Here is a 20,589-nt window from a genome sequence, read left to right as displayed (position 1 = left end):
GAGAGTTAGAAACATTGATCAGCTCGCAACCAAGGTACATGCCCTTGACCGGAATCGAACCTGGGGACTCTGGGACCCTTAGAGTCCGCAGGCCAAAAGCTCTATCCTCTGAGCCAAACTGGTTAGGGCTTGTTTTTCTTTTTATTTATCCACATATTTTGTCATCAAAGGAGTCTGTCTGGTCTCAAAATTTAAATTCATATAAAATATAAAAAGAATATTTGTGCCAAAACCAGTTTGGCTCAGTGGATAGAGCGTCGGCCTGCGGACTGAAAGGTCCCAGGTTCGATTCCGGTCAGGGGCATGTACCTGGGTTGCGGGCACATCTCCAGTGGGAGATGTGCAGGAGGCAGCTGATCGATGTTTCTCTCTCATCGATGTTTCTAACTCTCTATCTCTCTCCCTTCCTCTCTATAAAAAATCAATAATAAAAAAATATATATAAAAAGAATATTTGTAATTTGTGTTCCACTTGTAGTCATAGTACTTTCTGTTTGAATCTCTGTATATTACTCTTAGTCTGAAGGATCTTAGAAAACTTCCTTATATTTGGCCCCTTAGACATTTTTTTCTCTCAACAGCTTATGAGTGAACTGCAAGCCTGTTGACTTTACCTGTAACATGAGACTATATTATTCTTTGGTTTTGATGAGATGAATCATGGCAGTCATTTAAAACAGCCCCCTGGCTACCTGGGGCAGGTTCCCATGGCGCTGGTGTCTGGGATGAGAGCAGACAGGCTGCGTGCAGTCACGCTGAGTGTGCGCTGAGTGACGTGAAGGTGAATACCTTCAGCACTTCTTCCGTCCTCTCCGTGGCTCCTTCACAGACATGAAGATTTCTTAACTGTCTTGCCAAGGTAGATAGACAATTTGTCAGTCTGTCAGCTTTTAGCCATGAAACCCCAAACTTTGTCCTTCGAAGTCTTTTCTGAATCGAGCACCATGACGTGAGGGGGACCAGGGTGAAAGGCTGTGCGTGCTGCCTCACAGGTGATCGGCCCAGCAGATGTTCCGCACTCTGCCGGGCTCTGCAGAGGCAGCAGAGTCTCTTCCTTCAGGCTCTTGCAGTGTGTTTGAGAGGCAGCCTGGTTGTTAGAAGACAGTGCAGTTATGTCTTCGGTACAGTACACATGACAAGCACTGAGGAAGCTGAGAGAATAGGGAGACCAGAGACAGCTGGCTTATGTAGGGAGGGCTTTCAGGAGTTAGCACAGGCCGTCAAAGGGCCGTGCTGGGGTGTGTGTGTGTGAGAGAAATGTTTAGACAAGTAGAGGCGGGAAAGGGAAGGCCTTTTAGAAACAGGGTATAGCACGGGCACACGTGTTGTGACGTAGGTGAGCTGGGAGGAGAGAGCTGCCTGCCGAGGAGGATGAAGAGTCAGCTTGAACAGGGAGGACAGGAAGAGATTGTGCAGATCTTAAACGCTAGGCTGAGGGGATTAGATTTGATAGAATCAGATACAGGAAACCAGTGAAGGCAGGGAACTGACATACGTTTTGTTCAGGTAGATTTTAAATGTGAGAAATAACTGCTTATTAATGTGACCCCAATGGTGTGTTATTTCTATGGACATGGGATAAACTTAGAGGATTTTTAATCTTGAAATTCACACTATTGACGTTTACTTTTCTTCTCTGTTGTATCCCCTCCCACCAGATTGCAACAGCAGTGAAGTTTCTACAGAACTCCCGTGTCCGCCAGAGCCCCCTTGCGACCAGGAGAGCATTCCTTAAGAAGAAAGGTACTGGTTCCTCGTGGCCATGCACAGTGGCCTGCAGAAAGGGGCGGGACGGGGCAGATGGAAGCAGTGCTGATGAAGGGATCTCCTATAATTGTCCCACTAAAGTGGGGGTGGGTACGAGGGGTGCCCCCTAGGGGGGAATGCTGGCTTTTTCCTAACGGAGGAGCAGAGATGATCTAACCCCGATAATTGAGCTCCAAACATAAGGCCAACAACTTAGCCCAGAACAGCCTGGCACAGCTGCATTCAGCGGCAGAGAGGCCCCTTGGATAAGACTCCTGCTTTCTGCTACGATCTTCTGATAATGGCCCTGCCTGGAAGGCGGCTGGCCTCAGGTTAGCTCCTGTAATAAAGAATGAGGAAGAAAAAAATGAAGGAAAAGGGAAATGAGATGAATAAACAAGGTCAGGTTAAGGTCAAGCTTGGGGTTCATCTGATTTATGGGTTGAAGTGGTGAATTACTGGTTTGGTGGTATTTCTGTAGGCATGGAGTAAGTGGGCCTTGACCAATTCAGTATTGTCCAAAGCAGACAGACTCTATTCTGGCTCTGTTGAAGTTCAGGATAGTTTTCTTTTTGTTAAACAACAACAACAAAAAACAACTACACCAAAATCCCTCAAAACAAAGAAACCCAATTTTTCATTTTTTTTCCTAGAAAGCTCTTATAACCATGAGGGAGGAAAGAGACTCCAACCCCGCGTGGCGCCCCCCCCCCCCCCCCCAGACTCTCTTTACTTGAAGAGCTGGAATGCCAGCCTCAAAATTCTGGGTTTTGAGCTTTAAGTCATTTGTGGCTGGAAAAGCAGGTGGAGTGGTTTGGTGGTATTTCCTAGGTCTGCTCCATGGTATCCCACTGAGGTGACCCTGCAGGACGGAGTTCCAGGGCTGGGCTCGCAGGCCAGGGCGAATACGCCCGAGCATTTCATTCACAGGCAGCGAGCTGTGGAGAGGTTGCCTCCAGACCGTCCATGGGACCGAGCTGCAGAGGGGCGCTGTGTGCTCGCTGGCGGCATCCTGCTCGCCCCCATCAGCAGGAGATTATTAAAATTTGGAGTGCGTTGGCTGGCCTCTCCACTCCACAACCATCATGCCATAAAAGAGTTTTTCCTTGAAATATGTGTACCTATGGGGAGTAATTAATCATAAAAGCTTGGGGATTTCAGCTCTCTCATCAAAGCATCGAAGCTGGGGAAAGCTGAGCCTAAAAGCTGTGTTGATTACCCGGGGTAACCTGAGACAAAATCTATGGTTGCCGAGAGATCCTTCGCCCCAGTATATTGTGCAATATTATAACTGCCTGATCTTCTCTTCCACTGACAATGACCAGTTATTCCTCATTTTCTCTCAAACGCATCTGGGTTAGAATTTCATTTGCAGAGGGTATTTAGAGCAATTTAGAGACAAATGTCTCTGGTGTTTGCCCGGCACTTCCCCACCGCAGGCTTTGCTGAGCAGTTTTAGTATCAGGAGCTCCATCTAATCTGTTTAATTTTAATAAATCCCTGACTGGGAGAGGGAGAGAAAAAAAAGAGAGAGAGAGAGAAACTCCAGACCAAATAATACTTCTTTTGAGTTAGTTGGCTAATAATCGCTGTAGAGAGGAAACCATTTTGTATAATTGTTATTTGTTGCTCCTTTTTAAAAGAAAACACAACTGGTAGATTAATTCATCTAAGAGTGTTTACTCTGTGCCACGCCCTGCGTTAGTCGGAGCCGAGGAAATCCCTGCCCTCTCAGAACTTCAGTTCTTCTACTGAGGAAGGCAGACCAGTGAGTGAAAGAACGACACGTGTGGTATATGGGATGGCAGGTGCCCTGGCTCGGCCGTGGGTTGTGTACAGATCGTGGTGTTGGTGTGGGCGTGGGTCACACTTTTACACCGACGGTTAGAGCAGGTCCCGCTCTGAGGTGGTAGTTGTGCGCAGACCTGAAGGAGATGAGTATTCGCTGGCAGTGGGCTTCACCCCTTCCTGACCCCTCGTGTGGGTTAGCGCGTTTAGAATTTTCGGCAGCAGAAACCTCGAGAGGCACCCTATCCTTCTTCCCCAGCCATTTACTGTATTTAAACTTGGAGTAGCTGGACTTAATCCCACATCTCCATTCTCTTTGAAAAGATATTTGATAATTATCTTTGATAATTATCAGTAATTACCCATTTCTGAGCTGAGTCACAATAGGCAAAGTTCTGGCAGGACCTTTTCTGGACAGAGAATTCTAAGGTTTGATCGACGTCTGGGGGAGAAGAACCCATCGTGGATTTAAACGTCACTTTTAAAATTACCTGTTGTTCCCAGGGTCAGGGGACTGATTAAGTGTATCTTGGCACCATCCTGAGAATAGGATGAGGGAGGAGGGGCTTTTGCAAAGGAGCAAGCATGTGCCTGTCCCTAACAGAAGTTGGGAAGGAAGGAGACTTGGTCTTTGGGGCTGGGGAGGCTGTCTTAGGGGTGGGGGGACCAAGGTTCTGGTACCCTGACCACTGGTGTCTCCCCGAAGGACTCACTGCAGTGGTGGGTTGGGAGTGCTGGCGTGAGGCGAGCGCACAGCTACTGTCGTCTTGGCTTTTCCTAGCAAATGTCACTTCGGGGAATTGCAGTGGAGCTCTGCCTTGAATTATAATCTTGACTTTCTTTTTTTTAATAAACATCTCTTTCCTGAAAAGGCAAATCCAATTTTGTTTTCTTTTAATATTATTTAATATTTAATATAGAAATTGAGATCCCTGTAGTGCATGTCAGTTCGGTGGAAAATGAGGGTAACTTGAGGCGCATCAGCTGAGTTTGTTTTATTGTGAAACTGCAGCGGGAGCAGGGGCTGCTCCCTGCCCCCGTTACTGACAGGTTAGACGGATGCTCTGATTTCTGGGACTGGGAGGCGGGGGAGGGGTCGTGGAGAGTGGCACAGGGATGGAAGAACGTGGCTTGCAAAGGTCTTTTGTGTTTGTGTTTTTTTATTTTTGTTTTTTGGAGATCTCTTTCGGATGCTTTAAAGTCTGAATATGGAGTCATTAATGAGAAACATGAAGTTATTAGAGTCATTTATCATTTTCTTTGAAGTTTGTACTGCCATTTTGTGTAATTTACAACATTTCTTTTATCGGGAGTTTTTTGGATGAAAGAGAAAAGCAGCTGTTCACCTTCAGAGCGTTAGAAGAAATGTTTCCTCTCAACCACTCGATTCTGCAGATGACACATCAACTGCAGAGCCAGCCCACGTGCAGGGCAGTGACTGCGCGTGGGGTTTAAGCCCGCACAGAACTGGCCTCTACATGGAAGCGCTTCTTGTCAGACAGGCATCATGGCCAGGCTCTCAGCAGGCTGCAGTCCAGCTTACAAACAGCAATCGAATCAGTCCGGAAAGTTAGAGGCTGGGTCATTGTTGTCAATAGGCTTATGTTGATCTGACACCCTATCCAACCACAAAATGTAGGAGGCAGTCTGCTTCCAGACGTGTGGCAGGCTGAGCGTAAGGTGGGGAAAGGACTGCGCGATCGAGGGGGACGGGGCTGAGGCGCTAGAAGAGGTGGAGGCACGGGGAGTTGTCTGCCTGCGCACTGCGCTTTCACTGCCATCCTGCGCAGTGAGGCCCGTGGTGCTGCCGGCACTGCTTGTGGTGCCCTCTCCAGTGGATATAGCTCCTCCCTCAGCTGAGAAACAGTCTGGGGTGGGAGGAAACCTAAGCAAATAAAACTCACCGCCCCGCTTCCTCATTCTGAACGGTGAGACAGGACCTTCTCTTTCTTCTGTTCCTGGAAGCGGACCCCCCCCCTGGAAAACTGCCTCCTTGCAGGAAGTGAACGCGAGGGAGAATCCTGAGGTCTCAGCCTTGAGAGGGGGCCGAGGGGAAGGCTTCTCTCACTGGACTATTTTAAGGGGAAGTACATTCTTACACAGATTTCAACTTGGCTCTCTTTTATTACTTTTCTTTTTTATCATTTTCTCCATTTCACGAGGTAGTTTGCATGTCCTTGAATGGAGTCTCGTTACCATGAAAGCTTTTTTAGCATTGATTTCATAACAGTCTTAATTTAATAGTGCCATCATTACTGAGAAGCTCTGGGAGTGGGCCCCGGCTTTCCAGGTCACTGACCTTTTAATTACAAACCTTGTTCTGATGGCCAGGTTATCGACTGGACAGCTCCCAGCTTGTGCCCCCAGGATGAAAACGAAAATAACTGCGTTTCCTCCCCCATCTCCAGGAAAAAAAAGTAACCTCATGTGTCTCTAAAATTAATTTTCTCCTTCAGCAATTAATTCTTTAATGTGTCTTAGAGAAGCCAGAAGTCTTGTTATAACGCTGTTTTTTCTGGAGCGTGGGTCCAGCAGATAGCTTGGAGGGGCCGGGGAAGAGGACGGAGAGCATGCCAGCTACCACCCGCGCTTGATCGCGGCCCATTTCCTTGTCCTTGGAAAACTCCTGCGGCTGAGCTGGAAGGAATAGCATTGGCCCTGCGAGGGGCGGCCTGGCCCTTCTGACTCTTTGTTGACGAGATGTGGGTTGCCGCATCAAGACTTAAATTCATTCCCGTACTGCTGGAGCCACCTTAAAAACATGTTCTCGTTCTGAGAAAGACAAGGGTCGGATGATTTTTCTTGGCATGTGTTACTTCTCTGTTTGTCTCAGATGACTACACGAGGAGTTCTACTCAGCCTTGAACTTGAACTGAATAGGTTCTCCCTCTCTCACCATGAAGAGGGAGAAAACACGGAGAGGGCAGTGGCCCATAAGTAGGACGACCATTGGTTCTGGTTTGCCCAGTACTGTCCCGGCTTTAGCACCGGAATTCTTAAGTCCCGGGCAGCTCCTCAGTCCTGGGCAAACAGGTCACCCCAGCAGTACAGCCTTACTCAGGAGCGAGAGCTACAGAGACAAAGTGGGTATGTGTTTACAAGCTGGAGAAAGAAGTTCGGCAGTCAATCCCTGAGAGCCCAGCTGCGGCTGAGTGACATCTTCCTCACACACTGCCTGCTGCCACGCCCCCGGCCCTGCCCTGGTTTGGGTCCAGTGCAGAGAGCCTCTGGGGTGGGAAGCTGTGCCCTGCAGGTGTGAGGGGAGCCGCTGGTGCCAAGCAGACAGGGCTGTGTGTGGCAGCCACGTGCTTGTTCCTGAGGATGATTGAGCATCTCCATCCATCTGTTGTAAACGGACCATCTTCCTTCCCTGCCAGTCTTGCATCTGCATATCTGTCACCTGCTGTTCTGGACCAGCCCATTCATCACACTGACTGGTGTTCCCCCCATCAATTTTCCTGCTTCCCTTGTTATCCAAACTTGTCTTGAGCTCCACAGATTTTCCTAGGCATCCGGGGTGAGCTATAGCAGCTAGACCAGCTGAATGCCGTGGAAATAGGGTTACCATGGCTTCCCCATGCAGAGGGGAGCTGATAACACTTGCTCCCCAAAGTACGCTGAGTCAAGTAGGTACCCACACTTCACCCTATGATTGGGTGGGTTGGGGGGCAGTGGACAGCTTGGTGGGGTGGGCGGGAATAACAAAGCTCTCTGGCTTTACCCAGCTGCTATGAGATTTTCCCCTGAAAATGAAAAGTGATTCTTCTTTTCTTAAACTTGTGTACCTGAAATAATATTACATTGTGCAACAGTCCCCCCTTAATCTGCGGTGGTTAAGTTTCAAGATCCCAGTGGATGCCTGAAACCGTGGATTGTACAGAACCCTGTATACGCTGTATTTTTTCCTAGCAGACACACCTTTTCACTTAAATGAGGCACTTTATGGCTTCTCTTTGGCATATCCGAGTTGCCAGAATCACGATTCTTGTGCTTTCACTATGAGGTAAAAGAAGGGTTTCTGGAACACAAGCACTGCATACCGCCACAGCCAAGCTGATAACTAAGTGACGGACGGGCGAGCGCGTGCAGCATGGGGAGGGTGGACAGAAGGATGATTCACGTCCCTGGAGGGATGGAGTGGGAGGGTTCGAGATTTCATCTTTCTCCTCAGAAGGGTGTGTAATTTAAAGCTTATGAATGTTTACTTCTGGAATTTTCTATTTACTGTTTTTTGACTGTGGTTGATCGTGGTTAACTGAAACTGTGGATTTGGGGGGACTACTGTATTAAAGGTTTTCTTTCATCTTTTTGAAAATGTAAGATATGTACAAGGCTTAAATTCAAAACCGTAAAGAAGGCTATACAGTGAAAAAGAACTCTTCCTCCTATCTCTTGGTCCCGTCTCCCCTCCTGTTCTTCTTCCCAGAGGGTGCCATTACCAGTTTCTTACGCATCGTTCCAAAGGTAATGTGTCCATAGAGAAGCATGCCGGCATCTGTTACTCCCCCCACAGAAACAAACACTTCTCAAATACAGTGGTAGCAGGTTTACACTTTACGCTTGACGTTGTGTCTTGGCCGCCGTTCCACACCGATACACGGGCCTGCCTCGTTCTTCTCAGTGGCTGTGTAGTATTCCATTACACGTGTCTCAGTCTCTTCTAGCCGGTCCCAAGTTACTGAACATAGAGGTTGACTCTTATGTTTTGTTGTTTCAGACAACGCTGCAGTGAATATATTCTTGTGTAGACAGTGCTCGACACGTGTTAGTTTGGCACTTTGCTAAAATAAAAGCATTTTGTATATGGTGAGTAGACTAGGGTATATTATTCTTTTAAAAAAATATATTTTATTGATTTTTTTATAGAGAAGAAGGGAGAGGGATAGAGAGTTAGAAACATCGATGAGAGAGAAACATCAATTCAGCTGCCTCCTGCACACTCCCTACTGGGGATGTGCTTGCAACCAAGGTACATGCCCTTGACTGGGCTCGAACCTGGGACCTTTCAGTCCGCAGGCCGACACTCTTATCTACCGAGCCACACCGGTTAGGGACAGGGTATATTCTTCTTGCTTAAAATTTCATGAGATTGTGTTCCCTCAAAGAGAACATAAAACTATTTTCTAAGTAGAAAAAAGTTAATGAGAAAAAAAAGGCAGCACAGGACTTCTTATGAACACAGCACAGATTTGGACTCTCAGAGGACATTGTGGTCATCGGTTACATGAAAAATGCTTTCGTTCTAAATGAACCCTTTTAGCCTGTTTCTGAAGGGATATGGGCTCATAAATTTAAGTTTTGATTCCAAATAAACATTTAAATAAATGGAAAGCCTCAGAAACTTGAAGGTTATCTTTTTTCAGATGCAGTATACAGCTTCGTTTTCTTTGTCGTTGTTGGACATTTTATGGGTCCGAGGGCATTGGTTAGGCGTTCAGCCTTTATTTAGTGCCTCTTGTGTGCGGAGTATTACTGCGTTAGGCACTTCACGAAAGAAAAGCCAACTCCGTCTTGTACAACAGGCTCATCAGGAGGTTGTGGGAGTGACGCCGAGTGCTTATCAGCTAGGCCTGTGTGTATCCATGCGATACCGCAGTGCCTCCCTCAGCTAGAAGCCAGCAAAGTCAGGCGGGGGAGAGGCCAGAGGATAAAGCCCACTGGACTGTGAGCTCCTCCAGGGCAGCGACTGCGTCTCACTCTTTCCAGCATCCTCAGCGCGCAGCTTGGCCAGCCTCAGCCAGAGACTAATGAATGAGCGAGTGAGTGAAGGCATGACTGCGGTCAGAAGACACGGGAACAGTTTCAAAGGAGCTTGGTTATTCCTAAGTCTGTGATTTAGGTGTTTGTTCAGCTCTAGTGTCATGTCAAGTAGCTTCAGGATTGCTAACTTAGGTGCCATTACCAACTAGAGTACATTGTTTATATGCAGTTCTTTTTGTCTTCAGTCTTTTTATTTATTTTTAAAATATTTTTATTGACTTCAGAGAGGAAGGGAGAGGGAGAGAGAGATAGAAACATCAATGATGAGAGAGAATCATAGATCGGCTGCCTCATGCACGCTGCACACTAGGGATTGATCCCGCAACACAGACATGTGCCCTGACCTAGAATCGAACTGTGACCTTCTGGTTCATAGGTTGAAGCTCAATCACTGAGCCACGCCGGCCAGGCTTGTCTTCAGTCTTATAGTATCCAGTAAAAACACTCTTTTCCAAGTTGCTCATGCTCAACACAGCTCACTTTTGACCTAGACACTGAGGGAGGCAGTGGGCGTAGATGGTCAGAGAAGAGTTGGAGGGTATTGTGAGTAAGGGAGGCTTATGCACAGGTATGTGTGCAATTAGCTGGGTTGGACCAGGGGGTTTGCACAAAGGCAGGGAATTGAGTTTGGTGAGATGGGCAGTGAAGGAGGAGCCAGTGTTAGGACTCAGTATTATAAATAATTAGAGGCCCAGTGCATGAATTCGTGCATGGGTGGAGTCTGGCTGGCCCGGCCCCAATTGGGGCAGATTGGAGCCAGGCCTGTTGGGAGGAGGAGATGATGGGAGGTTGGCTGGCTTCGAGGAGGGGCCCTGGGAGATTGGCTGGTGGTCCCTGCCCCTGAATGGGGTGTGAGGGGGTATTCGGGGTGGGGATGGCTGTGGGGAGGGGCTGTGGGAGGTTGGCTGGCCAGCCCCATCCCCGATTGGTGTGTGTGGGGGCGATCGAGGGCGGAGCTGGCTGGGGGAGAGGCCGTGGGTTAATGGGGGTGGTGGGAGCTGATCGAGGGTGGGCCCTGCTGTGGGGAGGGACTATGGGCAGTGGGCTGGCTGGCCCTTACCCCAAGTGGGGCGGGGAGGGGCTGATCAGGGGCCAGCAGCCTGGAGGAGGGGCCATGGGTGGTTGGCTGGCTGGCCCTGCCCCTGACCGGAGTGGGGGGGGCCATTCTGGGGTGGAGCTGGCTGCGGGGAGGGGCCGTGGTTCGATTGTAGTTGTGGGGGCCCATCAGGAGCGGAGCTGGCCGTGGGGAGGGGCCACAGGTGGTTAGCCGGCAGGCCCTGCCTCTGTTTGGGGTGGGGGGGCTGATCTGGGGTGGGGCCGGGCGGGGGGAGGGGCTGCAGGAGGTTGGCTGACTGGCCCGGCCCTTATTGGGGTGGAGGGGGGGCGATCAGGACAGTCGGGCCCCCCCCCGCCCCCCCTCATCGGGCTGGTTCACTGGCCACAATGGGCGTCATAGAGACCAGTTGTTCCAGTTGTTCCAGCGTTCCAGTCGCTGGCTTTCTATGTATATAGATAGTCCACAGGGCTTTTTGAACCAGTTGATACTGCGAAAACTCTACCTGAGGAAGTTTACTCTGGGCTCTGGATTTAACTGAATTGGCTTGGCAGTAATAAGACTCACTATAAAGAAGGTCTTGCTGAGTCCCTTGTCAGGTGTGGAGGATCTGGACTGGGAAGGTGGAAGTAGAAAAGGTAAAAGATAGAATATTTATGTAGAGACTTTTATGGCTTATAAAACACATATATTAAAGTCTTCTTCACTATAATCTTTGTAGTAGGCATGTTACTAAATACGTCTTGAATGAGTACATGATTTAATGAAGCTCCCATTTTACAGATGAGGAAACTGAGGCTCAGAAAGGTTAAGTAGTGCAAATAAATGGCAGAATCAGAACTAGGACCCAGCGTTCTGAGCTGTGTCACAGACTTTCTGGAAAGGAAGGGCAGAACTGCAGACTGTAGAAGAAAGAGTACGCGTGCTTGTAGTGGGTTGGATGAGGAGGAGAGGGAGGCAGGACTGAAGATGGCTCTCAGGGTTGTTCCAGTGTGTTAGGCAGCTCTATTGAGGTATAATTCACAGACAGTAAACTATATGTATTTAATTTGTACAATTACAAAATTTTTGTGAATTTTAAAAACCATCACTGTAAGACAATGAACTCATTGATCACCCCCAGATGTTTCCTCGTGCCCCTTGTAATTCCTTCCTCCTGCCTCCCCCAGCACACCCTGGATCCCAGGCGGGCCCTGATCTGCTTTCTTTCACTATAGGTTAGTTTGTATTTTCTAGAATTTTATATAAAGGGAATTAATTACACAGTATGTTCCTTTTTTTTCTGGCTTTTTTCATTCAGCATAATTATTTTGAGATTCATCCACATTGTTACATATATTATTTTTATTGCTGCTAGTATTCCATTATTTGGACACAATACAATTATTTACCCATTCACCTGTGAGAGTTATTTGAGTTCTTTCCAGTTTTTAGCTATTAAAAATAAAGCTGCGCCCAGCTGCGGTGGCTCAGTAGTTGAGGGTCAACCTCTGAACCAGGAGGTCACGGCTTGATTCCTGGTCAGGGCATATGCCCGGCTTGTGGGCTTGATCCCCGATCGTGCAGGAGGCAGCCAACCAATGATTCTCTCTTGTCTTTGATGTTTCTATTTCTCTCTCCCTCTCCCTTCCACTCTGAAATCAATAAAAATATATTTAAAAAAAAGAAAAGAAAGTTGCTAGCCCAGTTGGCATAACTCAGTGGTTGAGCATCTACCAATGAACCAGGAAGCCACTGGTTCGATTCCTGGTCAGGGCGATACCAGGGCTGCAGGCTCGATCTTTAGTAGGGGGCATGCAGGAGGCAGCTGATCAGTGATCATTAATGTTTCTTCTCTTTCTTCCTCTCTTTTCCTCTCTGAAATCAATAAAAATATATTTAAAAAAATAAAGCTGCTATGAATATTTGTGAATAAATCTTTGTAAGGAATATAATTCCCTTTCCCCTGAGGGGTGGAATGTCTGGGTCCTATGGTAGCTGCATGTTTAACTCTAAGAAGCTTCCAAACTGCGTTTGAAAGCAGATGCACCATTTCATGTTCTTCCCAGTGGCGTGTGCGTGTGTGTCCCAGGGTTTTGAGCTGGGAGCAGAGGCAGATGCAGCTGTCATATTTGCAGTTTATTTCTAGTAGTGAAACCACGTGGCTTTGGAAGCATTCTTAAGAGGGACTGACCAATTGACATGTTTGGAATCTTCCGGTAGACTGCCTGGGTTCAAGTCCCACCTCCTTTCCACTTGTGTGGCTCTTTCTCGATAAAATACTTAGCCTCACAATGCCATAGTTTCTTTAACTGTAAAATGGGCTCAATGGTAGTATTTGCTGCAAAAGGTTCTTGTAAGAATTAAATAAAAATGACGTGACAAGTGCTTAGCAGAGTGTCTGGCACTAAAAAGAGAGCTTCATTGACAGTGACAATGATCATAGTATATTTCCTCTTTGAAGGTTATTCTTAATGTGCTCTACTGAGTTTGCTGTAATGTTATGTTAAAGAGATAAACTTGTTGATAAAAAATTCATGCAATCGGAATCTCTACGAATTTTGAGCAGAGAGGAATTTAATACAGGCAGTTAGAAGCTTGCTCGCTATTTACAGGGCTAGAGGAGTAGACTCAAGGTCAGGCCTCCAGGAATGACTTCCAGAACATTGAAGGGTGACTTCCAGGGGAGCTGCTCCCTCTTTCCCCCACTCAGGAAATTGGGGGATCAGAAGGCTACCACTGGAGCTTTTAAAAAATATATATATTTTTATTGATTTCAGAGAGGAAGGGAGAGGGAGAGAGAGAGAAACATCAGTGATGAGAGAAAATCATTGATTGGCTGCCTCCTGCATGCCCCACACTGGGGATCAAGCCCGCAACCTGGGCATGTGCTCTGACTGGGAATCGAACCGTGACTTCCTGGTTCATAGGTCAACACTCAACCACAGCCACACTGGCCGGCCACCACTAGAACTTTTGAGTTCAAGAGCACACCTGGTAGGTAGCTATGACCCAGGGGTCAGGACCACTGTGTTGTGTTCTGACATCCGTTAAAACAGTGACAGGACATAGGAATATGAACTTGGCTTCTACCTCTGTAAGCAGCTGGAGGCTAGAGATTGGACACTGCAGTGGGAAACCTTGGTGTTTCCCTCCAGCTCACCAGTCAGCTGATGTTTGCAGCAATCAGCGGCTCCAGGTCTTCTGCCTCCTTCCACTCTCCAGCTCACTGGTGAGTGCACCCAATTCCTCCCCAGAACTCTCACTGCCAGGGAGTCTGGGAAGTGTAGCTTTTGGCATTCCAGCCTCTCTGATACCAGAAGGCACGCTAGAAAGAGGTGGGGGTGGGTGCTGAGTGCTGGCAGAGGAATCGTAGGAGGAAAAAGATTCACAAATTTGCCCCCAAACAGTACGGGCCCATTTATACAACAAGCCTTTACCAAAGGCTTAACTTAGGATTTTTCAAGCCATTTATATAAACAGCCCATAAGATGAGGGGAGCGTTCATTTTGCTCCAGAGCATGCTAATAAAAAAAGTCAGCCAAAGAGGGTTCATGTTTTCAGTCTGAGCAGGTGGCAGTGGTTTATTGTAAATCTGAAGTATTCCATTCAACACAGCAAATGGTGTGTATATATGAGGGAAGGAACTTTCTTAGTCAACTATTTTTGTTGTTTTTGAGAAGAGCTGGGCCCTAAATTGTTAACAAAAGCTGTAGTGATGTATCTCCAGTTTGTCCAAGAGATAAATATTGATGTGTTCTGTATCACCACTGGCTTTCTGAGATGGTTTTAAGAATACTTGTCACTCCTTTCTGCCTCACTTAGGCCTGGGAGTTCTTCTAATGAGATTGATTTGGTCAGGGCAGGCAAGGGAGTGTCACCACAGGGACTACATGGTATGTGGGTTTATAGGAGCTGTTGGAAAATGTGGAAGCGGGGACTTCTGAAACTTAACATACGGTACAACATAAGGCAGTCTCTACTGGAAAATATTTTATGTTGATTGGACTATAATTAGGAAGACTTTAAAATATTGCATAGTATTCATTTGCCAATCCATTGCTTTATTAACATTTTTTGAGCCTATGCCTTATAAAAATGAATTTATCTGCTACCATTGCTGTGTGTGTGTGTGTGTGTGTGTGTGTGTGTGTGTGTGTGTGTTGGTTGGAGTGGCTGTATTTGTAAAGTGTAAGTTAGTGTGCTTTTATTTAAAGTTTACATTTAATTGTAGTCTGGCTAGGTTGGTGAGTCAGCAGCTTTATCACCTTTGCATTTTTTGAGGTAAGTAGAGGTAATTCAGTAACTGTTCTCAGTAAATAGAATGATGGGTAAGTTGTGCTGACACTTGAACAACACTGCTAATTTTTCCCTTCCAACTTTAGACAGACCTGTGTTTGGTTTCTAAGACATTCTGGTAGAAGCTAGTCCTCTCAGATCTCACCCCTTTCATCAGACAGAGGACTTGGGAATGCTCTGGTCTCTTACTGTTAATTAGTCTTTTTAGTTTTAAAGCCCTTTAAAGTAATCTTTCTGTAATTAGATTGTTGGGGAGATGGTCTTTAGTAAGTAATATGGTGGTCTTTAAATTCTGTGTAGATTTTCAGTTTGTTAAATGATTGCAAAGGCTTCCATTTGTAAAGTTAAAGTTGACCCTGTTATGGCATTTCATGGGGGGAAATCATGACCCTCTGTGATAAATTAAACATCACAGCCACATAAATGTCATCTTTTCAGTGAAACCTCAAGTGCGTAGGAACGGGCACTCTCCCACTTCGTTTTTGGCTTTAACAAGAAGACACTTTACCACGGACAGTGGTAAACCTGGAAGCTGCAGAGCAAAGCCAGGCCCTCTGCTGCTTGGTGAGGCACAAGCAGAATTGTCAATTAAATTATTCTAATTGCAAAATTGAGGGTCTTGACCCAAAGAACACAGGTTGAGTTTGAAGAAGAGGCAGTTGGAAAAAGCGATTTAACTTACAGACGGAGCTAATTTGTACAGAATGTAATTGAAAGAGAACAAATACGGAGTTTCGTGATGACCTCTTTTGAGCCCATTTCTGATATTTACTTACTTTTTTTTTTCCATCAAAGACTTTCCTTTAAGCAGTTTGGAAAAGAGGATTCGAAGTACTAAATTAGAAATAATACAAAATAGCACTGTTGTTTGGAAGACTGTAATACTTGGTTTTGAAAGATTTTTACTAATCATTCATCAGGTCGTCAAGTATTTACTGAGTGCATATTTTTTACAAGGCGCTGCACTGGCTCTGGGACTGAGGCTATATGGTAAATAAAACAGACAATGTTTTGGAGTGGGTACAGACTCCCCCAGAAATGTGAGATGTGCAGAATTGTTACAGTTAAAGTGCTATGATAGGGAATATTGGGAGGGCAAGGGGGCCGGGGTGGGGCCAGCGGGTGCGGAAGGTTTGCATTGGGAGGTCCCTGGGACCGGAACATGAAGAGGAGCATCGGCAGAGGGACAGCCAGCCCCCAGGCTCTGAGGCAGGAAAGGGGCTTGACTGGATGCAGGAGCCCATGGTGGGACTGTAGTTGTCAGTGAAAATAAGAGGGACTTCATACCAGCTTCCATCTGGAGATGCCATTGAAAATAATAGTTCTACCATTGAAAATAATAGTTCTACTGAGTTTTATATCCCCTGAGCTAGACTTTTTCATATCACCAGTGGCCAAGTTCAGCTCTGTTCACCAAGCACTCCTGGTCTGCTATTTGCTGAGCACTGTGCTGAGTGGCAAGAGGACACAGATGTCTGTGCCCTCCGAGGACTTGGTGATGAGACAGTGGAAACCACAGTAATACAGCTACTGTAATTTATCAGCAAGGCTGAGATGATTCGATGCAGACGGAGTAGTAACCACTGGCACATGTACTTTGCTTTATAGTTTAAAACCATTCTCACGTACGTTTGCTCACTTCATCTTCATGTTAACCCAAGTTATTTCCTCAAAAAATGTGCACGTGAGCATGGAGAATGACGGAAGTCCACTGAATCTGAGGACCAGGTCTCCGTCATCACTGAGCTGAATTTCAGTGTGTCTGCTGCTGTGGACTAGGGCTCTCTCCTGGAAGAATCACGTGATTAGAAATGAAGCCTAGAATGACCGTGGAGGTTGTGTCATCCATGCCTTTCCATATACATTTCTATGATGGGGAATAGAAGATGAATATAATTTGAGTTTTGTTCAGCTCTGGAGATTTTCTTGCTGCCTTCCACGCGGGCTCTCACCCAGAGAGTCTGTTCTCGGGCTGGAGAAGAGGAAGGCTTGGACTTGCCTGTTAGTAAATGACTTTGTTGTTCTGGGCGAGGGTTTTATCAGGACAAGAAAGGGTAAACAAGGTGATCTGTGCTCCAGCGGAGAGGTCGAATGGTTACATTACACACTCTTCCAGAGCATCTTGCAGCAAATACATGGGTTATATTAAAAATTGCAATCATATCATTTTTTATAGTAAATTGCTGACCCTATGCAGTAGAATCAGCTTTATTGAATTTCGCCAAAAATGCGTTTATAATTCTGCCATACACACATGATATTCATGTCCTTGCTGTCCATGTGGAAATGTCCCTTTTTATGATATTAAACAAATTAAATCGACTTTCTCCTGAGCCACTGTGCCTCACCTTTAAGATCCACTCTCAGGAGTCGAACCTCCACGGAGCAGAGCTCGCCTCCATCAGCGCGGATGTCATTCCACAGAACACTGGAGTGGGTGCATTAGGCGGCCCTGCCCCGGCAGCTCAGATCGGCGCTCAGATTATCCCGAGGCGGTTCCAGGCAGTTAATGTATATCCCGGCCACTGCTGAATGCTAACGCGGCCTTGCTGTAATTACTCTGTTTGTTTTGAGGAAATGGTAGTTATTTGTTTAAAAGGATTTCATAGTAAACCAAGAGTACACGGGTCCAGTTCTCAGCTATTCACCTGTGAATGTTCACCACAAAAATTTCATCTTAAACCTGCTTTTCTTTGATTCTCTGTAGCTCTGCTCCTTTTCCATGTGGGATCAGGGATGCAAAATAATTTCAGTGTTAGTCTAACAAAAACTTAATCAGGAAGTTATAATGCATATGTAAGTAAAACAAACATTTTAAAATTACCTGCTTTTTGGAGTAATTTGCTCTGGGTTTGTTGCTCCTTTTCATGTGTCTATTCTCTATGTATCTACATATGTGTTTGTATAAATGGCTAGTTTCAAGACAATTTTACACATAGAGGCAGAATGATACAGTGGAAAAATCATCCATCCATCCATCCATTCGCTAATCACTTATTAATCATACAATTCTTTTATGTCCTGATATTTGTGCTGAGCACTGAAAATACAAAAATGAGATTTAATGTTTGTAGTCTGGTGAGGTTTCACGATATGCAAGCAGGTGCAGTAGGGGTGATGACATTATGGGTCCTGTGATAGGCATGTGGAGAGAGGCGCAGAGAGGGGTGGTCAGTTTTGTGGGGTGAGGAGGACTAGTGGGGAAGGGGGGGAAGGGTTACTGTAATAAGGAGTCATAGACGAGGTTGCCTTTATAGGAGCCCTCCGAGAGGGTTAGCTGTATTTAGGCTTTGGGAAGAAGTGGTGACTTTATTCCATGCAGAGATGGGGTGGGAACACAGTGTCCAAGGCAAGGAATGGTCCAGAGAATTTCAAGAAACGGGCTGATAAGTTGGAGAGGTGGACTTGGGGTCAGGTTTTATGTGTGTTTTGCTCAAAGGCTTGGGTTTTGTTGTGTGGGCAGTGGGGAAGCTATTGCAGAGTTTTATGTGGAAGAGTAGTGTATCGTGTTTGTACTCAGAAAGCTCTCTCTGAAGGTAGAGTGGGCAGGTGAGTCCACTGCAGTAATTTAGGTGAGAATGATGGATGAACAAGGGCAGTTGTGGGGATGGAGGGGGTGGGCTAGGGAGAATGAGGTGACGAGGCGTGAGAAGAGGGAGGAGCCTGGCTGACTGTCCAGCTGCTTGGCCTGGGGAGCTGGCATGGAGGCAACTGGAGTGGAGGGACTGTGGGACCAGGAGCTGGAGACAGCGTGAGGGAAAGAGAAGGCCGAGAAGGAATCCCTGGAGACCTGTCACGTGGCTGGTGATCATGCAGCCGCCGCTCCACGGCCAGGCCGTGTCCCCCTCAGGCGTCAAGACGCACAGCGCAGGTCTCCTGGCTTTCAAAGGTGCCCCCACAGGGTGACTGCTAGGCTTGCTCTCTGCACAGACACCATTAAGGGGTTTCACTGAACCCTGAGGCTCAGGAGAAAGAGAAGATGGCGTCTGTGGGGCAGGCACTCTTGCATCTGCTCCTGAGGAGGGCTCCTCTCCTGAATGGGACATGCTCAGGGTGGGCGGCTACCCTACCTGCCGCCGAGCACTCGGCTCCTGATGCCCCCTCCCCTCCGTCATCCGCCTCTGATTTGCTCTTCCCTGAGTTAGAAAGGGGAGGTCGTGTCTGCGTGTTTCCATTGTCTTCTCATGATAGTCAGCTTTGCTGAGGCGGCCTCCACGGGTGTCAGGCCTCCCTGTACCCTGAGTGACATGGTGGTGACAGTGACCTGACCCTGCGTGTGCCTTGGCTTTCTGGTGGCAGAGGGCCTTCTCTGACAAGTCAGTGAGTCCGGGGGTAGCAACTGTCCTGGAGCGGAGGCAGAGCCTAGGTCAGAAGCTCCAGCCGCGGGAGGGTGGGAAAGGCCTGGTTAGTAATCACACGACTTCCTGGGAGATCCCAGAGCAGTCAGCAGAGGGTGCCAGTCCTGGACTGGTTCCGGTCACCTGTAGGAAGGATGGAGGGGAGCATTTCCTTCTTCCAGCCCCTCTGGTGCTGGTCCAGCCCCCCAGGGCTCAGGCCGCAGCTGCGGGTCTCACAGGACGGCAGCCTCAGAGCCCGACAGCTCGTCCCGCCTGTGCCTGGGCACCAGTGGACCTGCTTTGGCAGTGACGGGATCTGCAGTTTTGAAAAGCATAGGGGTTCTATAGTTGTTTTTAAAAGTATATCTGCAAGCAAGCTGCTTCTCTGTAAGTGTCTTGCTTAGTTGGCATTTGTCCAGCCTTTCCATGGAAAACAGCTTCCTAGTTTGACTTGGGGTGGCTTTAAAGCATGTGCTGGGCATCTTGGAACTCACCCCTCCCGTCCCTCAGTAAAACCACGGAGCCCCCAGTAACCTAGCCCAGGCCCACCTGGTGTGCCTTGTGTACCTGCATAGGCTCTCATGGACCATTTCTGCCCCAGACCACCATTGTCGCGGTCCATTTGGTGGCTTTTACCTCTGCCTCTGCCTTTGTTTTTTTTAGTTAAAAATATTAAATTAAAAAGATTTTTAAATAAATGGTTTGAATGTTTCGTATTGTTATCCATTCACTTCTGAACTAACCTTTCAAGACATTGACTTAAAGTGCCTTTCTCCTTCTTCCTCCCCTACATGTGTAATGGGGGGAGGAGGGGGAAATTGTAGAGAAGAACATGTTAAAAATGGCTTTCAGTATAAAATGAGAGGGGAAAAAAATCAATGTTTAAGGAAACCCCAAAAAAGCACTCTCATTACAGCACTTAAATGGCTGCATTTAACCTATCAGAATGTTCTACACGGGAGAGACAGGCCAGGGAGCCGTGTGTCTGAAATTAGAGCTCTGATCCGCAGGGACTAGAGCAGTTAAACAATCTGTTTTTGAGGTGCAAGAGCAGAGCCGGCTAGGTGTGCGAGTGTGTGTGCATGCGTGTATGCACACCCGTGCGGGTGCGGGGCCCAGGGGCCGTGCTTACCGAGAATACCCTGGGGTGGACATGTGTCAGCACCTGTGTGCTGTCAAGAACTCAAGCTGCTGTGGCCTGTTGATTAGGTTTCCAGAGGAGTCAGGCCTCACCTGTGGCCAGGTGTTGCATCATAACAGCACAGCTTGCTTCATTGCGGCCCCTGGGATACATAGGAATAGATTTGAGAGACAGAATGACACAGACGGAGAAAGGGACACGCGGGAGTTCGGGGGAGGAAGAAAGCAGAATAATTTTGAAGAATGTGCATGGCACAGACTCCAGGACAAAGCTTCCTGGGCTGGCACTCATGACCCAAGGTGGGCATTCCACAAGCACTGACCAAGGGGCGCTTACAGGTGCCTTCCCCACACGGCGTCCCCTGCCAGTGTTCACTGCTCTTGGCAGGATCCTCTGGGCCGTGGGGCAGTGTTGGGATTTGGGGGAATGGTGGGGATTTGCAGTGTGTCCGTCTGCCCCTGTGGTGGCACGGCCTGTCTGTCTTT

General features: G+C 47.4%; 1 protein-coding gene across 2 annotated transcripts in view; it reads left to right on the top strand.

The window, feature by feature from the left end:
• Positions 1-20,589, top strand: part of PEX14 (peroxisomal biogenesis factor 14) — a 133,259-nt gene that overhangs the window by 56,574 nt on the left and 56,096 nt on the right. For both annotated transcript variants that reach the window (XM_081087047.1, XM_081087048.1), the window contains exon 3: positions 1,659-1,743. In XM_081087047.1, the coding sequence (XP_080943173.1) occupies positions 1,659-1,743 (85 nt within the window). The remainder of the gene's footprint in view (positions 1-1,658; positions 1,744-20,589) is intronic.

The sequence above is a fragment of the Myotis nattereri genome, assembly GCF_964212035.1.
Source record: "Myotis nattereri genome assembly, chromosome: 3".
In the NCBI taxonomy this organism is placed as follows: Eukaryota; Metazoa; Chordata; class Mammalia; order Chiroptera; family Vespertilionidae; genus Myotis; species Myotis nattereri.
Note: the sequence above shows the minus strand (reverse complement) of the source record. Positions and strands in the feature narration are given on the sequence as shown.